Source organism: Octodon degus, unplaced genomic scaffold (assembly GCF_000260255.1).
Source record: "Octodon degus isolate 3935 unplaced genomic scaffold, OctDeg1.0 scaffold00179, whole genome shotgun sequence".
In the NCBI taxonomy this organism is placed as follows: Eukaryota; Metazoa; Chordata; class Mammalia; order Rodentia; family Octodontidae; genus Octodon; species Octodon degus.
Genome location: NW_004524755.1, coordinates 3994512 through 4016222, shown reverse-complemented (window position 1 = coordinate 4016222; position 21711 = coordinate 3994512). Strand labels below are relative to the sequence as shown.

At 41.8% G+C, this 21711-nt stretch overlaps 1 protein-coding gene across 2 annotated transcripts in view; it reads left to right on the top strand.

Moving 5' to 3' along the window:
• Positions 1-21711, top strand: part of Samd12 (sterile alpha motif domain containing 12) — a 358721-nt gene that overhangs the window by 26505 nt on the left and 310505 nt on the right. Inside the window, exons 2-3 of one of the 2 annotated variants that reach the window (XM_023703783.1) lie at positions 18832-19010; positions 21615-21668. In XM_023703783.1, coding sequence (XP_023559551.1) covers positions 18832-19010; positions 21615-21668 — 233 coding nt within the window. The remainder of the gene's footprint in view (positions 1-18831; positions 19011-21614; positions 21669-21711) is intronic. The other variant, XM_023703784.1, reaches the window with a different exon arrangement.

Here is a 21711-nt window from a genome sequence, read left to right as displayed (position 1 = left end):
AGAGAGAGAGAGAGAGAGAGAGAGAGAGAGAGGATGTACCTAGAGACAGAGACAGAGGTAGATGGAGACAGAGACAAAGACAGAGATAGAGGTAAGATAGAGACAGAGACAAAGATGGAGACAGAGAGACAGAGACAGATGAGATAAAGAGAGGATTATACCAAGGATTGAGCCCAGGGCCCTCATTTAGGCCCTTTCTATATTTTTTTTAAATTTTGAAACAGGTTTTTGCTCAGTCGCTAATTTGCCCAGGCTCGGCTCAAACTTGGATCCTCTTGCCATAACCTCTCAGAGTGCTGGGATTACAGGCATGTACCACTATACCTGACTTCATGTTTTCAAACCTTGAAACACCAGTTTGCTCACTTAAATCCCCTCAGGGGCACCCTCCTGCACCAGTTGCTGAAACCCAAGTGCTTTACCTAACACACAGAATCAGAAGCCAGCTTGCTTTACCAGCATTTGAAGACCCTTCAGTCATCACACCCTGGCTTTTGTGTGACATGAAACATGCAGTACGAATTCCAGGTCTGTGAAAACCCAGCCCAGCCCCACCAGGCCTGAGTACAAAGCACGTCTTTATTGGCTCCCTACTGGAAAGTGCCGGTAGGTCTCATCCCGGGAAAGGCTTGACCCAAGTTTCTCATTGTGTCATCTGGAGATCCAGCTGTCAGTGGGTTTGGCGTCACCATCACCATGTCTCCCTCTCCTTGGCTTGCAGATAACTGCTCGTGTCCTCCCTCTCTCTCTCCATTCCCACCTTCCCTTCCTCCCTGGTATCTCTCTTCTTATAAAGGCAGGCATCATGTCATACCTATATTACCAGGTACTGTACTTTGAGGTCTGAGGCAGGAGCTTTTCAAGTTCAAGACCAGACCTGACAACTTACTGAGATTCTGTCTCAAAAAAACAAAACAAAAAACAGCCGGGGTTGTAGTTTAGTGGTAGAGTGCCCCTCGGTTTGATCTCTGATGCTGCAAAACAAATCTACAAAAAAATCACAACCATTATATTGGATTAGATGTCCACCCTTGCAACCTGATTTAATTTTAATTACCTCATTTAAGGCCCTCTCTAAAGATAGTCACCTTGGGGACTAGTTTTTCAACATACCACTAGGGCAGGGAGTATACCTCAGTCCATAAAAGATGTAGATCCTTTGATTTTATGCTGTGAGCTAGGGAAATATTGGAGTACACACTGATAGAAAACCTTCATATAGTTACAGTTTTTAAAGGTCCCAGTTAAACAGAAATAACTGAAACAGCCTTGCAGAGAGAAAAGTATAGCAGGCTGTGTATGTATTTTTGTTCCCATTTGTTTATTCGTTTGGCATATATTTTCCTGAGCACTGCCCAGGTTCTGCACTTGGTAGTGAGTTCTAATCCTAGCGTGGCCCTTGTTCTCACACAGGTGCTGTTTGCTGTCAAGTGCCAAGTGCCATGTAGGGAATCAGATGAGAGTAGTGGGTCTTTTCCTGGGAAGCGATTTAGATTATGTGGTCAGGAATATTCATGCGAGAAGCTGTTGTTCAAGTGGAGCAGGGAATGGCAAGGAGTCCGCTGTACCAGTGGCTGATGGTTGAGGAAATACCTGGCATTGACCTAATTTAGTATCTGTAGGCTGAGCTGCCTCTTCTTGCATCAGCTTCACATTGCTTCATCCTCTAGTCACTTGTCCTGCCTAGAGGCCCAGGATTCAGCATTTATTCTGGGCAAGGCATGGCTATTGCAGATAACTTCCCTTGCTTTAGAAGCTTCTCTTATCCTGTCTCTGAAATTTCTAGGTCACGTGTTCCAAGAGGCTAGATCTTCCAGTAAAAAGCCTGTGTCTCTGAATTTATTGACAATCCCAGAGTCCAGTCCTTAACAGTCAGTTTTTGTGGGTGAGAAGGTCAGTGCTTGTGTTTGGTCATAAATACAAATTGCATCATTTTAGTACATTTCTATAATGGTGTGTACTGTGGCTTAGAATGATCTAGAAAGACCCTAAAAGAACAATTGGATGAGATGGGAAGACTTCTGGAAGCTGAATTTTAAGAAATCCTCCTTGGTCCTAAAATAAAGAGCAAAATCCTCTTGTGGTCTTGTAGATCTCTGCCTGCCACTTTCTCCAGCCTTGTCCAGCACAGTTCCTGTGCCCTCTGTTCCCTGCACATGCTCAGGGATATCGCTTCTTCCTTTGAACATGTCCCTGTCTCTCCAGCTCCTTGGTTTGCATATGTGATTCCATCTGCTGGTGGACTCTGCCCAGTGGCTTCCTGTGTGTTCTCAGGAAGGCTTTGGTAAGCCCCAGACATGGTGGGGTTCTCTCTTTCCCAGGTCCCTCCTCCTACCCCACACAGGCTGGTCAGTACTGTGTTCATGTTTACAAGCTGTATTCTGCTTGATGGTCATCTGCTCTGTTGTGTTCTCTTCTTCTCTGAGCATGGATCATACCTCATCTACTCTCCTGATGACTCTCCATTGTCTAGCAGAAGTTGTTGGCAAATAGAAGGTAACAGTCACAAAGGGAAGAAAGAAGCAGTGAGCTGCCAGGTTGATAGAGAACAAAAGGAGAGTAGGGCAGCGGGAGTCTCAGGTGAAAGAGAATAAATAATTCTGGGAGGTAACAAGGTAGAGATCAGTCAACAAAGATAAAGTGTCAAATGCTAAAGGAGGAAGGGTATGGAAGGTGTCAGAGATCAATAATGCCCAATGTAGGGAGACCCCAGGAAGACTGAAGCCCAAAGCTTTTGCTGTCTGTGATTAAAGAATTACTAATGGCAGCAGTCATAGTGGGAGAGCTGGGGTCCAGGAGGCCTGTGGATAGCAGATAGATCATGCTCTCTGGAGCAAAGGTGGAGGGCTCATGTTGCTCTGAGCTGGCCGCTGTCCCTTGTTGGCATGTGAGTCCGCAGTTTACTTACTTAACTTCCTTGTCTCAGTTTGTTCAACTGTAAAATGGGATCCTAATAAATCTATCTAGAATTTAAATGTTCTTGGCAATGCATCAATTAATTCTCAGGAGCACATTGTTTGCAGTCTGAAGAGGTTTCATTGTTGCAGTTAGGTCAGGATTAAGAGGTTTATAGTCAGCTGGGGGCGGGGCCAGCCTTCTGGTTAGTTAGCTTTCCTTTGCCCCATCCTGGTTGAAGGGACAGCAGTCTACTGGGTATGCTGTTCTTGCTGCCAGTCACAAATGTACAAGAGGCTACACAAACACATGACCTGGTTTATGACCCCTGCTGTCATTCTGTCCACTGTCCATTGACTAACTCCTAGACCTGACCAAAGTCATTGTAAAGGCCATACACTGCCCCAAAAGGCAATCAGTGTTTCTAGGCACAATACTTAGAGAAGTACCTGTATAGGGCTGTTAAACAGGAATGCACTTTGAACAGTTTTGCTATGGAGAGGGACAAAAAGAAGGGAATGGTTTGCTAGTAAATGAATGGGAGGGTTGAGGGAAGATTATTGAGTAGGGGAAGAGGAAGTCTGTTAGTTGACTTCCAGAACGGGGCCTGGTGAAGATACAAGGCTGAGCAAAGCAGGACCGAAGCAGCGCTTTCTTCCTCATGGCTTTCAGACCAGCAGCCGCCAAGCAGGCAGAGCGTCTGGGTTGATAGACTTTCTCTGATCTGAGCTGTGTTCCCCCCTCCTCTCTAATCTTAAGGAGATAGCTAAGTAGTAACAGTTGGTGTTCAGAATGTTTTAATGGCCATCATATTGAGAAGTGACTAGAGGCATCCTAAGAAATAATTTATGCCATCATAAAATGAATTGCTACTGTTTCAGAGTAGATTCTTTAGATGTTTGTTGTTTTGTTTTTGTATACTGGCCAAGAAGATATAGACCAATGAAGAAATATCAGTTTCTGATATGCTATCAGGCATATTTTAGAAGCATTGTCTGATTTGAAAAATTAAGTAGGAACGTAAATCCTTTCTTAACTGCACAGTTATGCTTTGTGTTTCTGGCTTGTGATTTTGTTTCTTTAGTTATCTCTTAGAGCAATGTGCATGGTTGTGGTTCAGATGCCCACGAGCTCCCCATTGTATGAATTAAGTGGCACTATAACGTCTTTGGGATGTATGTTGGTAGTCATCACTTACCTTCTCTGATGGCCCCAGTATTTAAAGGGACCTGTTAATTCACAAAAATGGAATTGATTGAAAGTGTAATTTTGTGATAGTGACTTTTAAGAAGTGGCAATGCACTGCTCTGAATAATGTTGGTAAATACTTTGGGAGTTCAGAGTAAGTAATATAAGTCTGGAATGTTGCTTTTTGGTGGTCCAGCCCATGCTAAGCACAGGCTGTGTCAGAAGCTAAACCCTCAGCTAGAGGCAAGAAGTTTTTAATGAGACAAACTAAATCTTGAAGGATTTTCCTGTACCAACACGCTGAAGGTGAATTACCTGGTGTTTATTCATCCATATGACTGAGAGAAAGTGAGCTAAGTAAGATTCTTCTAGCTTGAAACTTATTAATGAGTTGTCCTGTGGCTGGGACACATTGCCTGACACCCACAATTTAAAGGAGAAGAGGCCTTAACGTGGTTCTTGGTTCAGAGCAGTCAGGGCATGGTTGCCAGGCTCTAAGGCAGAAACTTTGTCCCAGAGCCAGCCAAGCTGACACACCATTGTAATATGGATTGTATAATTATGTGATTGAAAAGCATTCCAGGCTTCTTGTGCCCATACCCAAGGTCCCACCTGCTTGTTGTAATGGCACCCAGGTTTTATTCCTGTCTTATTGTTATGATTTATTTCCTCTTTTGTACTGCCAGGGATTCAGCCCAAGGCCTTGTGCATGCCAGGTAAGAGCATGCCAGCCCTCCTCTATGATATTTTTTTCATGTACTTTAAGTTTTACATTATTCGGCCTTTATTTATGTTTTTTTTTTTTTTTTTTGTACCAGAGATCGAACTCAGGACCTTGTGCTTGCCAGCCAAATTCTTATGTCATTGAGCTATATCCCCGGCCCTGATTTACACTTCTTAATACCTTGGTTTTCCCTAATGTAAGCTTTCTTTTAAAGAAGCTCGTTTGCTCAGAGACTGTCCCCTCACCTGTGCATGGAAGCTTGTGGTCTTCAGACTCACCCAGATACCGGGTTCCTGTGAAGGCTTTCCTGTCTAGGCTTGGACGTAATCATTGCCGTTCTCAATTTTGCACCCTCTTGTCATCACTTTCTCTTGCACTGTATTCTCTGTGACATAACTGGTGGGCAGCTTCTTCTTGGGTCAGTCCCGCAGAAGTAATCAGACTTTTAGTTGTAATAGATTTTTGTCATGGTTTGTGTCTAGTTTGAGTCTAGTCTCTACAACTAGACTCCTCATGCAGTTATGAGGCGGGAACTTCTAGAGTTTGTGATTAACTCATGATGCCCTGAGATTATGGGTGTGAGTACTACACTCAGCCTGGGGCAGATAGCCTGAATGCAGCGTAAGGGAGACAGACTTGCTCTCTGTTGCCATCGTTGCTGCTACTCCCCTCTTTGCTCTCTGTTCTTTGCTGCCACCATGAAAGGTTGCTCTCTGCTGTGTGCCACACTGCCTTGAAGCCAGCAGAGTATGGGCTGAAACCTCCAATAACTATGAGCTAAATAAGCCTTTCCTTCCTTAATTTTGAGTGTCGGGTATTTATCCCAGCAATGAGAGAAGAGTAACTGAGACAACTTTTGTCTTAAATAGGGTACATTAAAAGTCATATACACATACATTCACTGTCTTTCTTGCAACTTCGTAAGGATACACAGTTAATACCAAAAATGAAGGAAAGATGGTGAAGTATTGAACCAAAGCATAGACCTTTCCCCTGAACAGAACACTCACTGCCTGCTTTTTCATTTCACTGAAGACCAATGAAAGCTTTATCCAGTATTTCTCTCCTTTCTGGATGGGCATTTGGGAGCCACTATTTTAGTAGATGCTGAGCTTTGCTGGAGTTGATTTATCTCTGAATCCCAATTTATCTCTATCCCCTCAGAGGTAATCTTGGGTCTCTAAAAGCTTGTAACAGGCAAATAACTGTGATTTGTGACACAGAGGCAATCAGATTGGGGAACAGATTATTCAAAGATCTGACAGTTGTCTAAAATAACAAAACAGGAAGTTACTTGCTTTTACAAAACCACGTCTGAAAAGTGTATCAAAGAGCAATAGACATGTTAAAGCCTGATCATTCTCAAAGAGCTAAAGTGTCTAATTATTTCATTGGGATTTTTTTTAGCTCCGAAGTGTAGGTATAATTTCTTGCATCATTAAAAAGAGCTAAACAAATATAGAAAAGTAATAATTTTCTAAAGTAACTTTTGAGGGCTGGCAAGATAGCTCAGCAGACTAAGTGCCTGCTTAGGCAAACTCAGGAACAGGGGTTCAATCCTGGCACCACATGCTATGCCAGGGTGCACTGAGCTGACCAATGAGACTGAAGGTGGTGGCACATACCACATACCTGTAATCCCAGCACTGGGGAGTTTAGAAACAGGAAGATCACTGTGAGTCTGAATTGTGTAGTGAGACCCTGTACCAAATACATTAAAAAAATAATTTTTGAGCTCAAATTCTAGTTTATTCAGTTTTTTTAAAAGTATTATTATTATTTATTTATTTTGGGTTTTTTTTTTGCTGTACCTGGGATTGAACTTGGGATCTTGTACTTGCCAGGCAAGCACTTATGCCACTGAGCTATTTCCCTGGCCCCTTCTTAGAGTATTATTTACAAAACACATTCCTCTGACTTTAACACCAGGGAGAAGGACATTGATGAGCTTCAAACTTGCCCTTTCTACCAGCACTTTTTATGATGATGGAAATGTTCCATGACCTGCACTGTCTGATATGGTGTCCGTGACTTCCGGGTGCTACTGAAATGTGGTTAGTGCAACTGAGGGAATACACATGTATTGTATTTACATATGATTAGCTCAGGTCAACTGTTGTAAAGTAGTTCTGCTTATCTTTACCCCTCGGCCATCTGTGTTGGTGACCTTAAGCTTGCTCAATGTGTCAAAATCTTTCCTTTTTTATTTTTATTTTATTTTATTGGTGCTTTAAACATTTATTTAACTGAAATGGCCTTACATTTAATTTTTGAGGTGACTTCCATTTATTTTGATACATCTTTTCCCCATGATGATTTACAGGATCTTCAAGCCAATATAAATATTTTATAAATATTTGAATATTTGGGTATACACCTGCACAATACCTCAGCAATATCTTTCAGCAAGAAAAACACTGAAGGGTAAAGACTAGACACAATCATTACTAGGTACAGTGAAAATCTGCTGAAATATTTCTGAGGTGAGAAGGTACCACATACCTGTTCAACTAAGAAAATCACCCTTATAACACAGGATGATTTTATTTTTACATAGAACCTAGAACACCTCAGCTGACAATTAGGTACTGAATGGCAGAGCAACATCCCCAGTTTGTGCCATGAATTCATAGGGAATGGGTTCCAGCATCTCAGGTTCCTTTCTATTGGTCCTCACAAAGTGTGCTTCTCTGGGAGGGGCAGGCTGGCGTTTCAGTTGAACCCAGGTACCTTTCTCTTTGGCTTCCTTCTTTTTCTGATCATTTTCCTTGACATGTTTCAGAAAGCTATCACAGCTTTTTGAGTGTCTAATATGTTCAATAGCACATTAATCCTCTTGGCAAGTGTCTTGCCCTTAACTTACTTGTTTACCATATTGCCAACAGCAAGCTGGGTAACGTTGTAGACTCTTCCCGTTTTGCCATGGTAACTTTTTTTTGTGGAACTGGGGATTTGACTTCGGCCCTTGCCCTTGCCAGGGAAGCGCTTATTCCACTGAGCCATCTCCCCAGCCTGGAGAACATATCCCGGGTCCCCCTTCCTTGCCCTTTATGTTAGTCATTTTGGCAAATTACTGGAAGATGGCACATCTGGCCGAAAGCATTTTTCCCTTTTTAAAATACCTTTTAACAATAGCGATGAGCGGCCCTCCAACTATGTTAATTATGAATAACCTCCCCCATGCTTCTGGTAGTACTGGCATGTGCAATGCGGACTTTCTTCCAGGGCTGGGTTCACTTTTGTCTTCACTTGGTTTGATGGACAATCACGTGGGTTGTCAGTATGATCTGTGTTACAGATCAGATAGATTTTTAAAAATCTATTCCTTAATTCTCACAAAGGTTGCTTATATTTTAAAAACTGTTCTGTTTCCTTCTTGGTTTTCAACTGAATTTCATATTAGCTTATCTTTTTCACTTAGAATTTCTGTTTTAAAGTGTAGACTACATTTGTCCTATAAAAATACATACTTAGTATTTTGTTTATTTAAAAGCTGTTAAAATTGTTAATGCCTGCTGTTCCTCTACAGTGAGAGGCGGGTGAAGGACTGGAGATGGAGGACTGATGGTCCTTGCATACCTGATAGGTGGCGCGTGTTGTATATGTGTTTTGTTTTTATCAACATGTTAATAATGTGACAGTGGTATTATATTGCCATTTTATAGGGAAGTAATGTAATTTCCTAGGCTTAAACACATGTGGTAACTCCAGGTGTGATGGCCTGTAATCACAGCACTCAGGAAGCTAAGACAGGAGGCCAGCCTGGGCTACATAGTGATCTCAGGAGCAGCTGAAACTACGTAGTGAGACCCCATCTCTAAAAAAAAAAAAAAAAAAAAGTGCATATGGCAATAAAGTGGTAGTATTTGAATTTAAATTCATGTATATTGAATGGGAGAGAGATGATGATTGAAAACAGTCATTTGTAAATTTTCTGTACATAAAGTATACTTAGTGTCTGTTTAATTCTGTTGTATTACATTTTAGGTTAATTTGTTAACAAAAGCATGCATATTACGTGTCCCATGAGTTTTTACTTACATAATGTTGTGTATCATTGTGGAACACTTTAGCTTATACAGTATTGTATAATGCTGCGTAACAGTGTAGAACAATTCCATTCCTAAGAAAATGCCCTCTGTCCTTGCCACTTGACTTGTTTCTTTTCTCCATTCTGCTGCTGAGCCCATCCATCTTTTATTTTCCTTATATCTTTCAGTTGTCATACTTGGGTCTTTATTAAAGACCTATTTCTTTGCAGATACTGTTTCTTTGCTGAAGCTTTCTGTTTGAATCAGATGTAATTAATTGCCTACTTAAAAAATTTTAGCATGGCTGCTTTATAATCCCTGTCAGATAATTCTACATCCCCATCACCTTGATGTTGGCATTTCATTTATTTTGACATTTTTTTGTTTGTTTTGCTTTGGGGTTTGAGTGATTTTTTGATTGAAACTTGGGTATTTCACTTTATGGGACTGAATTTTGTTTAAGCCTATTTTTGGTTGGGTTTCTTTCACATCACCCTAGCCAGGGAAAAGAGGGGATACCAGTTATCTGCTACAAGGTAGAGATAATCTGGTTCCTGACTTGACCTCAGTTGAACAAGAGAGGTAGGACTCTTCCTTGTGGCTGTGAGATGCTGAGCGTCCTGACTCTGCCACCCTAGGAAAGAGGGCTCCCTCACTTCCTCTTGCCTGATGGGGTTGGGGGAGAAGCAGAGTCAAACAGTGTCCATATTCTCAGTTGATGTTGCGGTAATGTGCACGTGGCTGGATGTGAAAGTCTGAGCTCCCTGCTTGGCCTCTGGTGGCACTACCTCCTTGAGTACCTTATTACAGCCTCCTGAGTGTGGAAATCTCTCTCCTCAGCCTTCAGGAGCATAGATGGTAGGGTCACATTTTTCTGTGATGTTTGAGTAAAGCAGTTATTGTTGGTAAAAGTTCAGTCTTTCTAGGTTGATCCTTTCCTGATTCTTTGGCTAGGGAGAGCAGAGTTTTGTTGTATCTTGCTTTTTGCCAATGTGTATTGGGCATTTCTTGGTCATTGGCTTCTTGAGCTCCAAATCTGAATAAATGGGACATAAAGAAGCCCAAGGAGCTTGTGTTCATGTCATCCCTCCAATTCCAAGGTGTCTGGATTCTCTCTGCTGTTCAGTCTTCTTACACTTGCCCTATGTGTTCCCCATTTTTATTTTTACTTAGTGGGATTGCAAGAGACAAGTGAGTATGGGTCATAAGTGATAAAGTCTTATTCATAAAATAACTAGTTTATTGACTGGCTGTAAATGCAGGTGTATTTGTGCACTGATTCACCAGATGAAATGTGTTCTTTTGGTATCATAGTTCACAGAGGTTTAAAAGTCAACCTTGAGCACTAATCTCTGCATCTCCTCCCTTTGTGTCTGTCTGGCCTTGTTTTCTCTTCATGAATGAGCAGGGTTAATGTGGATATCCCTTGGAGATTTGTAGGAAGGCTTTCCTCCCACTGCTGAGGCCAAAATATGTAAATAAAACACGCTTTAGATATCTGCTCTGTTTAGATTGTGTAGTCTAAGCACTGGGTAGGATGAGTGAATGATTGGTGTTATAATTCCACTGGAGTAATCTTTGGGAGGACAGATTCCATTATAGTAAACTTCTTTACAAAGATGAAATTGTCTCTGTAGAGAGGCAGACCAGAGTGTGTATGTATCATGTGCCTCAGAGGACAAAGTGTCCTTACACAGCCACATGTGCGCAAAACATCTGGCATAGAAAGACAGTCATCTGGGCCAAGCTCTAATGGTCACACCCTTGTCACCAGGGCCACCAGACTTCTGAGGGCAAACTGGTATGGATTGTGGGTTTAGTTGTTTGTCATCCATTTGTTATTTCTTTGCCTATTATTTCATTGATGGAACAAGTTCCTTCCCTACAACCTTGGCATAGAATAGGGAAGTCATATATTCCTGGTTACATAGACTTCCTGGGGATGGGCCAGCTTTTTTTCTTTTTTTTTTTTTTTTGATAGTGAGAAAAGGACTCAGGCCCTTAGTCACACATTTCAGCTTCAGCAAGTATATGGAAAGCCACATATAGCTGATAAGGGAAAGGCTTGGAAATCATTTTCTAGTGTCTCGTAGCCTGACTGAAATGATAAATACTGTTGAGTGTATGGCAGTTGCCCAGAAGTAGGAGGTGTGTGGAATAAACCAGGCAGGTTTTGCAAAGACCCATGAGTTCTTGCTGTCATTAGGGTGGAGGGGGCTGAGGCTCTCAAATTCTTGTGTCCTCCAGGAGGTGATTTACTCTGCTCTAGTACAAGGGTCAGCCAATGTTTTCTATAAGGGGTCAGCTGGTAAGTGTTTTCTTTGAAGGCCACATAGTTTCTGTCACAACTACTTACATATCTGCTGTTGTACTACAAAAGCATAGGCAGGAAAAGTGTAAGTAAATAAGCACATCTGTGTTCCAGTAAAACTTTGTAAGCTGGGTGCAGTGGCACATGCCTATAATCCCAACACCTTGGGAAGCTGAGGCAGGAGAATCTCAAGTTGTAGCCCAGTCTGGGCCATTTAGTGAGACTCTGTCTCAAAATAAAATAAAAGGGGGTTGAGAAGCAGATCAGTGCAAGGGCCCTGGGTTCACTCTGGGAGTGCGCGTGCATATATGTACATGTGCACTGTATTCACAGACATTGAACTTTGAATTTTGTATAATTGTCGTGTGTCACAAAATAGTCTCCTTTTTGATTTTCCCAGTCATTTTAAAATGTGAAAACTGACCATGGGTCATGGCCATGTGGAAAGGGCACAGACTGGATTCGGCCAGTGACCTATCCTCTGCTGACCCCATCCTGGCAGATGTTGTCAGGAAAGGATCTTTTGCCTAAAGAGACATAGTGTTGTCCTCCGGTAGCCAGACCCAAGCCTGTGCTCCTGAGATAACCATTGCTCATATCCTTGATGTGTTTTCATGTTGCAACACCAGTGATCATCAAGACAACTTCTTAGGGATTTATTGATCCCAAACTTTGCACATTTAAAATTTTAATAACTAGGCCAGCCAAATAGCTCAGCAGATTAAAGCACCTGTTTAGGCAGACACAGGGGTTGGGAATTCAATCCCTGGGCCTGCCATGCCAGCCCCATCATTGGGGCCCCCTGAGGTGGTGATAGAGACTGAGTGTGGTAGTGCACATGTGTAATCCCAGCATATGGGAGGCTGTAAGCAGGAAGATCACTATGAGTCTGATCTACGCAGTGAGACCCTGTAGGCCCTGTCCTAACTACAAAAATAAATAAATAAATAAATAAATAAAATTTTAATAACTAGTAGCAAATGATTCTCCAGAAAAGCTGCACCAAGAACATATTCCAGATCATTCATGTGCAAGTTTTCATGAGTGATCTAGGCAGGCACTTTCCTGGGCACTAGAAGGTACCCAGCTGAGTCAGAGTTTTGCCCTTTGGTCTTTCCCACATTATCTTGAAAGTAATAACCAGAATGTTTTTACAGAATGTAAGTATTTCCCCCTCCATTCTGAAGAGCTAAGCAATCATATGTTACTGGTTAAATTGGTATCTTCAAAGGCTCATTTGAAAGTTATAGAAGTAACTTCATAAGCAGGTGAGTATTACTTTTTCTTAATAGTGTAAAACCAAAGATGGGTAATTAATGGTAAAGACTCAGGGGCTCATTGATAGCAGAACCAATATGGCTATGTGTTTTTTGGCCTCCAAAGTTTGTAGTCGTGTGGTCTCAGAATATCTGTAGCTGCTGTACATGTCACATCTATATTCTGGGCAGAGAAGAGAGCAAGGTGAAATCATCTGTCCTCATTTGTCAATCCATATACTCTCTCTCATCAGACTTCTGTTTATGTCCACTAAGAAAGAATCTCTGCCCAGCATTTGTAGCTGCAAGAGAGGCTGGGAAGTTAAGTCCAGAGCTTCATACTGTGTTTGTAGGAGGTGGCAAAAGGGAAAGTGTTGGCAGTGCATTGTAATTAGGAGTGTCTGCTACAAAGATTTCTCAGATTATGTCTAGGGGGTAGCTTCTGGTGCATTTGAATACAGGAGCTTATGAATGAGCCACTACATTGGTTAATCATGTATTTGAAGGGTATCTGCTCTATATCTCCTTAGAGATGAAGGACCATGCACTCCAGAACTTTATCACCAGCTTGAAGGGAGACATATATGAAATTGTAAATAATCTTATCATAGTTCTAATAGTGATGGGAACTAGAATATATTTATTTCTAAAATGATTTATTTAGCAACATCTATTGGGTGCTGAATATGTACAGCTGCTTAGACTTTGTAGATACATAAATGATTAAGGCAGTCTCTGCTCTGAAGTTGGCAGTCAAGTAAATCAGTAGTTTTGGGACAGCATTGTGTCCTGTGATTCGGATGTATTTTTGGTTAATTATACAGTTAGATTGGAAGCACTCTGTCTTTACTTTTCTAATAATGATGCAAGTAAGCAATAGGAAGACAGTGGCAATGAGTAGGACTGAGTGTCTCTCCTATGTATGCTCATACTAGTGCTGTGAACGAGTGCCTACTGGCAGTTGGTTACTTAACCAGACACTCAGTTTGTAAAATATAGTAAGAAGCAGTCAATTGCTTCATGGACATGGCCAACATAGGATTAAGTATTTGCAATTCATAGTGCATGCACATAGGAACACATATGGATTTTCTAGTAAGAAAAAAGTGAGTTGTCAACATTGGTTAGGAGGGTGTATTGGGTGCAAGATCAGTTAATGCTCTGGTGGAAAAAGAGAAAATTAGTATTTCCTGAAAGGGTTACTCATGCAAATAATGGAAGAGAAGAGCATATTATGAAAATGACCTCTTCTGTCAAAGCTTTGAAGCGTGTGAGCATGGCAGAGGATGGAAAGGGTTGGGAAGCTGAGTGACTTCTTGGAAAGGTGGATCCATTTGTCCTGGGGTAAGTGTTGTAATTCCAGTGCATTTTTTGGCTCTTCCAGCATCACTGTGAGGAAACAAAAAGGAGGACTAGAGCTTTCTTAGGGTCTGTTTCTGTAACCTATATCACATCAGTGCAGAACCCCCTGGAATCGGCCCTGGGTGGGTCAGACTGTCTTCTGCTCATCAGCCTTGGGGCTTTGGGAGAAAATTTCCTTTCCATGAGAATTCTGGAAGAATCTGCTTTTTTACTTTCATTATTATTCTTTACTTCGTATGTAATAGGAATCAATAGCAACAAAGTAATGTGCTCTAGCTGGAAATCACAATGAGAGTATTGATGAAACTCAGCCACTTTTTAATAAAATTACCTTAAGAATTTCTGCTTTCACTTGGGACCGTGTAAAGGCTTAAAATAAGAGGAAGTGGGGTTTCGTTTTTAAGTTTTATCTTTTTATTGTGATAAAAATACATGAAAGATTGTTTCATCCACTTTGAAGAGTACAATCCAGTACCATTTAGCACAAGTTATATTGTATAACCATCACAGTTACCCGTCATCGAAATGTGTTCACTGTCCCAAACTAATGGGACACGTGTAACTCCCAGGAGCTCACCATTTCCTCTCTGCGAGCCCTGGGGTATCCACTGTTCTACTTTCTGTGTCTGTGAATTTGGCTGCTCATCAAAGTGGAGTAATACAAGTTTGTCCTTTGGTGTCTGGCTCATTTCACTTAGCGTATATCTTCAATTTCATGTGTATTGTGCACAGCAAGATGTCCTTCCTGTGTAGGACTGAAGAGTACTTCACTTAATGTATTTGTCACATTTACCATTCATCCATCCATGGACATTTGAGCTGCTTTGATCTTTTGGCTTACCAGTACCTTCTGCTCTTCTTCTCCATAACTTCTCTGCCATCCCTCCCCACCAAATCAGAGTCTCCTGTGCTCTTCACATCTGTTCATGCTGGTCTCTCCTCCTAGAAAGGTCCACATACCCCACTTGTGCCTCTTCCTCTTTGTGTAGCTAACACACACTGTACATGTCAGCTTAGACTTCACCTTCAGAAAGCTGTCCAGGTGTCTGCAGCTGTCAGAGAAGGATCCTTCAGCTGTACCGCTGCATGCACACTCTCCTCCCCAGGGGTTTCATCATCCTCAAAAAGTGTTGGGAGTGAGCTAGGCATAGTGATTCAGACCTCTAACCCTAGCACTCTGGGAGGCTGGGGAGGAAGGATCTCAAGTTTGAGTTCAGCTTGAGTAGCTTAGCCACTTATTGAGACCATGTTTCAAAATTAAAAAGAAAAAAAAGAAAGAAAATAGAAACTCAGTGTGAAGTCCTTGAGTTCAGGCTCCATTACTGTTAAAAAAAAAAAGAGGTTTTGGAAGCATCCACCTAGCTGATGTGTCTGCCTTTGCCGCTGTAGCCAGGCACTCTTGGAGCAAGTCTGTCTCTTATTTTGTCGTCTCCACTCACTGGCCTGGGAATTGTCACGATAAGCACTTAAGAAATGTGTTAGGGTGCAGAATGAACCAGAAGTTTCTATACCATCATGCCTTAAGTCAGAAGAAAACCTTTTTCTCCTAGTAAATACTTGTGTTTGAAATGTACAGTATCTATCAAGAGGAGGCAGAATACTGGTTTTGACTTTCTGCACACATAGCCTTATTCATCACACAAATATTTTAATCCTCCCCAGCCTTGACTGCAAAGCCAGCCATTGAGTTAGGTTTTTATACTTAGACTTATTTATTTAAAGCTATTTCTGAGAGGCTGTGCTTTGTTTTTGCTGAAATTTCATGTCCCCAATATTTAGAAAGCAAGCACCTTTCCTGTGTATTCTTATCAGGTGTGACCTTCATCTCTTTGCTCATCATGTAAAAGGTGACCCGATTTGCTTTCTCTTCTCTGTCCTCATGACTACCCTTTCTTGTTTTTCCTGAAGTTATTTACTCAATTTCATGGGCTCAGGCGCTCTTATTAAGATCTTCTCATGTCCCTGGTCTTCCCAGCCAGTCCTGTGCCCGACAGACTTCCATTTATTGAAGTGACACAGAGGCAGTGTGGGGCCTTTACCTGAAGTGCCTCCACTGTCACTTCTATTTAATTTGAATTCCTTACCATCCAGTTCTTCAAAATGATGCATTAAACCCCCAAATGGATTTTATAAACCTTGCTCTTTAAAAAGATGTAATAGGGCAAAATTTTACTGCAAATATAATTGTCTTCAAGGATTGTTTGAAGATGCAATTTTGAAGGTGTCATCAGTTTTTTTTTTTTTTTTTTTTCCCAATGTGCAAGAAGGAAAAACGTACTTTGGTCCATATTGGAAAGTAAGACCATTGCTGGTGGAAATGCAAAGTGATACACAGGTGGCCTGGAACATTTCTCTTGAAGGAGGGATGGGTGTGAGCAGAGGGAGAGGGAGCAGGGGAGTCCTATGTGGTGAGAATAGGAGGAGGTGGTGGAAGCAGCCAGTGCCACAGGGGCATGGCTAGGGTTTGAAGGCAGGAAGCAGCAGGGGATAGTGCTTCAGAAAAAGAGCAATGCTGCATATTCTTCCTTTCTTTATTATCTCACCCATCCCATGTCAATTCCCTGTCTCCCTACAGACACTCATCTTTTTGAAGATAATCACAATGTTAATACTTTTAATTGAATAGTCACTGTCAGTAGGCTGGTCTTTGGAGAAGTTGATTTGTATTAGCACTAACTACCCTCGAACTCCAAACGTTTTTGTAGCCATGTTAGCTTTGCATCAGGCTTTCTGGTGGGTTCCCCAGTGTGCATTCTGTCGTCCTGCTTTGTTGAGCAACAGCAGTGGCATTTAGGGGTTGATCTTAGCTGAGAGTTAGCTGGCGTGAGGCTAAGTGTGTTTCAAAGCCAACATATGATTCACTCCTGGCCAGTGAGGAAAGGAGAGAGTTGGAGGAGGTAGGGAAAAGAGAACCATCGCCAATCTAGTACTCCCTACTAGAAGATGAAACCCAAAGGTTTCTACCTCAAGAGGACCCAGGTATAGGGTGAAAATGGGGAGCATGCATGCAGTAGAGAGAGAGGAAAAGAAAGTTGAGGTTCTTTGTGACACTGTTGAGCTATAAAATCAGTGAACTCTGAACTTGAACCATGACTGGATGTCTTATGGTAGAAGCTAATATATTTCCTTACTATTTAATCCAATTTGTATTTATCTTTAATTGAAATGCTATATATCATAAATGATGCATGATCTTTATGATCTGGAGTATGACCTTTTGGACTATGACCCCTCTGAGTTTCATACCATTATCTAAGAAGTGAATATCATTGTCTCATAGAGTTTTTAATGAAGATTACTTGAGATACTGAACAAAGCTTGCAGGAGGACATGTGTACTAATACATGTTGAGGGCTACCAGGTTTCAAGAAATAGACTGGTCCTTGGTTTTAGGCGGTCAGAGACTAGGAGAAGAGAATTTCATAACTCATGTTTTTATGGTAGAGACAAGATCACTTGTGTGTATATGTCTGTACAATCCATTTTTTATTTTTTGTATGTCAGGACTTTTTAGCCATATTTGTTGGATAATTACTATTGATGAAGCAATAGCTTTTTGTAGGAAAACAAAAACCCAATTTTGTGCTCCTTAAGTTTGAGACATCTTATTTGCTTGGAAATTGAGATGCTGGGCTGAAAGTTTACTTATGACTGATTCTCATCAGAGGTCTGTCGTAGTGGTAACTAAAAGTTGAGTGTCACTGGTATTTTGATTGTATCAAAATCCAGGGGAATAGACGGTATGTGTTAGGGACAAGTGGAGAAGGCAAAGAAAACACCTTACCTCATTTCTGGGAAGGCTTTTTCCCACAAGGTAATTCTTAGAAGCCGGCAAAGAAGAAGAATTTGTGGGTTGGGTGGGGTGTTAAGTAAAAGGCAAAATTTTGGAGTTGCAGAAATAGGCAGGGGATAGGGTGCTGCAGGGGGAAGCTAATGCCCAGTGAGGGGCTCCTGAGAGAGAGCGGGGAGCAGTTCAGTAGCTGACCTTGTATTCTGGGTCCAGATGAAGGGGTTGAGAATGGGAGTTTAAATTGGAAGGAATGGAGGTCTAGTGTGAGACAGTTCACCGTCAGAGACTCAGAACACGTACATCTCCTGTGTGTGCATGCTCAGGTATACACACACTCAGGGTTCACAGGGCTTGCGTAGGTGTGACATGTAACAGTCCCTGCTCCTTCTTTGATAGTACCTGGTACATAGGTGGGCCTCAGTACATGTTTGGCAAATAAATATGCCAGAAAAGTATTTAGATTTTTTGTTTTGACAGTACTGGGGGTGTTATTGCTCATCTGTCCCTAACTAATTTTATTTGAGACAGGTATCATTAAGTCACTGAGTTGTCCAGGATGGGCTCCAGCTGTCAGTCCTCCTGCTTCAGCCACCCAAAGGGCTGGCCTCACAGGCATACACACCATGTCTCACTTGCACTGTAAACATTATGTGTAGGCTACTCATGTTAGAGTATGTGGTGAAAGTAAGGCAGCAATATCGAAGCACTGGCATTGACTCCTGCATCTTCCACTCTGGTTTTCCTTCTCATCCCTGCCTCACTGATAACTGATTTAAATCACTGTTCCTTTTTTGGCCTTTTCTGTTAGCTTGTGAGTGCTCTGAGGGCAGCGTCTGTCCCAGAAGTGCACAGGCATAGGTATGTTCAGGGAGCACTGGTTGGATGGTTGCAAGGTGGTGGGGCAAGTGGATGCTATTGAGGGATGGATGCTATGCAGAGTGTCATGGAGCGAATAGGGCTAAATTAAACTGTGGGGCCTGCAATAATGGAATGTGTGGAGGCAGGAACAGAGCTGCTCGATGAGGTGTGCTTGTCTAGAGATGAATGACTTGCTCAGAGTCGAATAACTTCCTGGATGTGCTTGTAGCTCTTTCCCCAGACCGAGTGCTTCCCACTCCCCTGTCTCCGCTGGCCAGCCTGTCTCCGGTGGCTGCATTCCTTCTTCATTTACAGGGGCCATGTTCTTCCACGTAGGCCTGCTGAGGTGCTTTCTGTCACCAAATGACTTCCTTCTTGTTTGTGCTTTCTGAGTTCTGTGTGTTCCTCTCTCCCAGCTCTCCACTGCGGTCTGAGTCCACGGGGCATCGACCACCCTGCCCATGCTGAAGGAATTCAACTACAAATTGAAGGCGAAGTTGTGGACTCTCAATCCATTAAGAATAAAAATTTCCAGAAGGTGCCAGATCAAAAGGGAACCCCCAGGCGACTGCAGGGCGAGGCGGAGACGGTGAAGGTGGGTGATGAACCTGTTAGTCAAGGCGGAGGTGGCGCTGTGTTGTGGTCCAGCCACAGGGAGCTGACTGTGCTCTCCTGCTGGATCATCCTCATGGTAATTAAGAATAGGTGAAAATATGAGCTGCCTTCCCTTTGGATGAGAATGAGACACATTTGTGTGCCAGACTCATCATGTGCCTCTGAACCGTAGGATATAGGCATAAAGCTAAAGGGCTTATCTCCCTAGTTGGAGGTAACCCTTCACAGTGTCAGGCCAGTCCTGTAACTGTCTGAGTGGCATGATCTTCATCTATAGAATGCAAGTTATAAAAAGATCATATCCCTCTCCCCATTCAGGCTAAGCAGGTCCCATAATTTTGTGCTTGAGGAAGCACACCCTTTGTCAAACCTTGAGTGTGAGGTGTGTCTGCTGATAGATACTGTTAATTATAATAATTGACCCCTTGTGCTGTCTATACTTGGTACTGTTTGGAAAATTCTTGATTTACTGGCTTATTATGTCCCTCTAACCAGCCTAAGAGGAGGACAATAATACACAGGGCCTTAGATAATGGAAGATAAAACTGCTTTATTTTATTATAGGATACTTATTCCTTTTTAATTATTAGCCTAGTGTAGGTGCCATTAAGCATACATTTTAGTAAAGATAACCCAAGTGGGGCTTTCTGATGGCAGTGATTTTTTTGCAGAGGATAGCTGCTTTTTAGGAGCTAGGATAGAACTGGAACTCAAGGATTTTTCTCAGAAATCAATGAGGATCTTGTGCGTGATAGTAAAGATGTCCATTTTAGTTTGTCTGTTAGAATTTGAGAGAGTTAACCTTCAGATGGCTGTTTGTTTCTCACTGTGTTTCTCTATAAAAGAATTCCCCTTCAGATGTTTGTTGAGTAAATAATTGTATGAGATCCTCTGCAAGCAAGTGCAAGCACCCATTGAAAACCTTAATTCGGGAGATCACTTTGCTGTTGTACAATTGATTCATCTTCTTCCCCAAATAATGGCTTGTAAATTAGAATGTGAATCCTTTTTGCTTTAGCTGCAGTTTTGACTAATCACCATTATTGCTTCACTGTTTTAGCTTAATTAAGAACCTGTGAACAGTTCGCTGTGTGTCTGCATGGAGAATTAGCAAGGAAGGTACTCCAGGTCCTTTGTACAGCTTAGTGGAGAGAGATCATGCTGTGGATGAAACTGGCTGGTGACTGGTCACTTTTCGTTTGGGAGCATAGTTGGAAATCAGTGGAACATGGTGTGACATCAAAACTTGGTCAACCTGTGTTCTACCTAGGCATTTGAAAGAGCCAGGAAAGAGATGCCTCCAGGTCTTCTTTTACTAGGAAGATAGAGTTTGCCTGAGTCAGATCTTTCCCAAAGGATGCTGAAATATTAAACATCAGAGTGAGAAAATAAGCAAATGAATTATTCATATTAATCTGATTTTAATTCTACTTGAACATTTTTGAATTGTATCTTTTTGTAACAAATTGGATTATTTTGAATATGGTTACATAGGAAAATTCTGATTGCAGTTGCCTTCCTGATGCTGTCCACCACTGATAATGTCCAAGCCTATGTGCGGCTTTCCTCGGGAATAGACTGCAGGTTGGAAACCAGATCAAGTTTGTCCCCACCATCAAAAGTAAAGCCCCAGACAACAGTAAGGAGAGTATGGAGGTTGTCACATTAGCATCATGCTCAGCGTTGAGCAGACCAGAGCCTTCGGTAAAGCTTAGAGAAAGTATTTGCCCACTTTTTCAGAAAGGACTAGAGGACCAAAGTTGTTGATAGGGCAGACAGAAGTACCCCCTGGTGATAACTGCAGGGCCCTGCACCCTGCAGCTTATGTCCCCCAGAAAATGTGCACTTTCTTTGTACTGCACTAGCACACTTACACTTTTTCTTCTGTTGTAGTTAAAAGACCAGAGCAATTGGGCCATTTTTTTTTCTTGTGTAGGTAATTGAATCTCTGCTAGCTTGATCTACTCTAAACTTATCAATAGAACCTCTGGCTAGAAGTGCATGCAGTTGAAACCATTCAGTAATGTAAATTGATGCAGCTTTTCTGGAGAATAGTTTGCTACTAGTTATTAAAATTTTAAATGTGTATACTTTGGGGTCAGTAAATCCCTGTAAAGAAGTTATCTTAAGGAAATGATCAAATATACAAAGATGGCTACATAGGAGTGGTTACCATAACACTGATTTTAATAAGGATACTTTGAAAATAGCCCTTGAGCCATAAGATAGTGACTCAAGAAATGGCACATACCCATGCAGTAGAACAGGTTTTTCTTCTTAGAGTGCAGGGTGCCTGGATGTACGTGTCTGAGAAATGAATGGGACAGTATCTTAAGTGGGGAAGGCAGCAGGGGCAGGGTACCAGTGTTATGTTCCCGTGGGTGTAAAAATGTCCTTCTGTGTATCTGTGACTTCATACTTGCAGCACTAGTTTTTATCTGAAGCTTTCACTTTCAGCATTTATTTTATTTGTATTTTTTTTTTTAAATCTGCATTCTTTCAATTCTATCTAATTGAAGTCCTTTTTCAGATTTCCCTATTTATTGTATTAGCTCAGTTATGGCTTTTGCTGTTTGTTGGGTAGGTGTCGTGCCTTCCAGGGTGTAGAATTTCTTCCTGTAGCTTCTCATCATTGCAGGTAAGTTCATTTGCCAGAGTAGAGAGCTGCTGTTGAGTCTTTT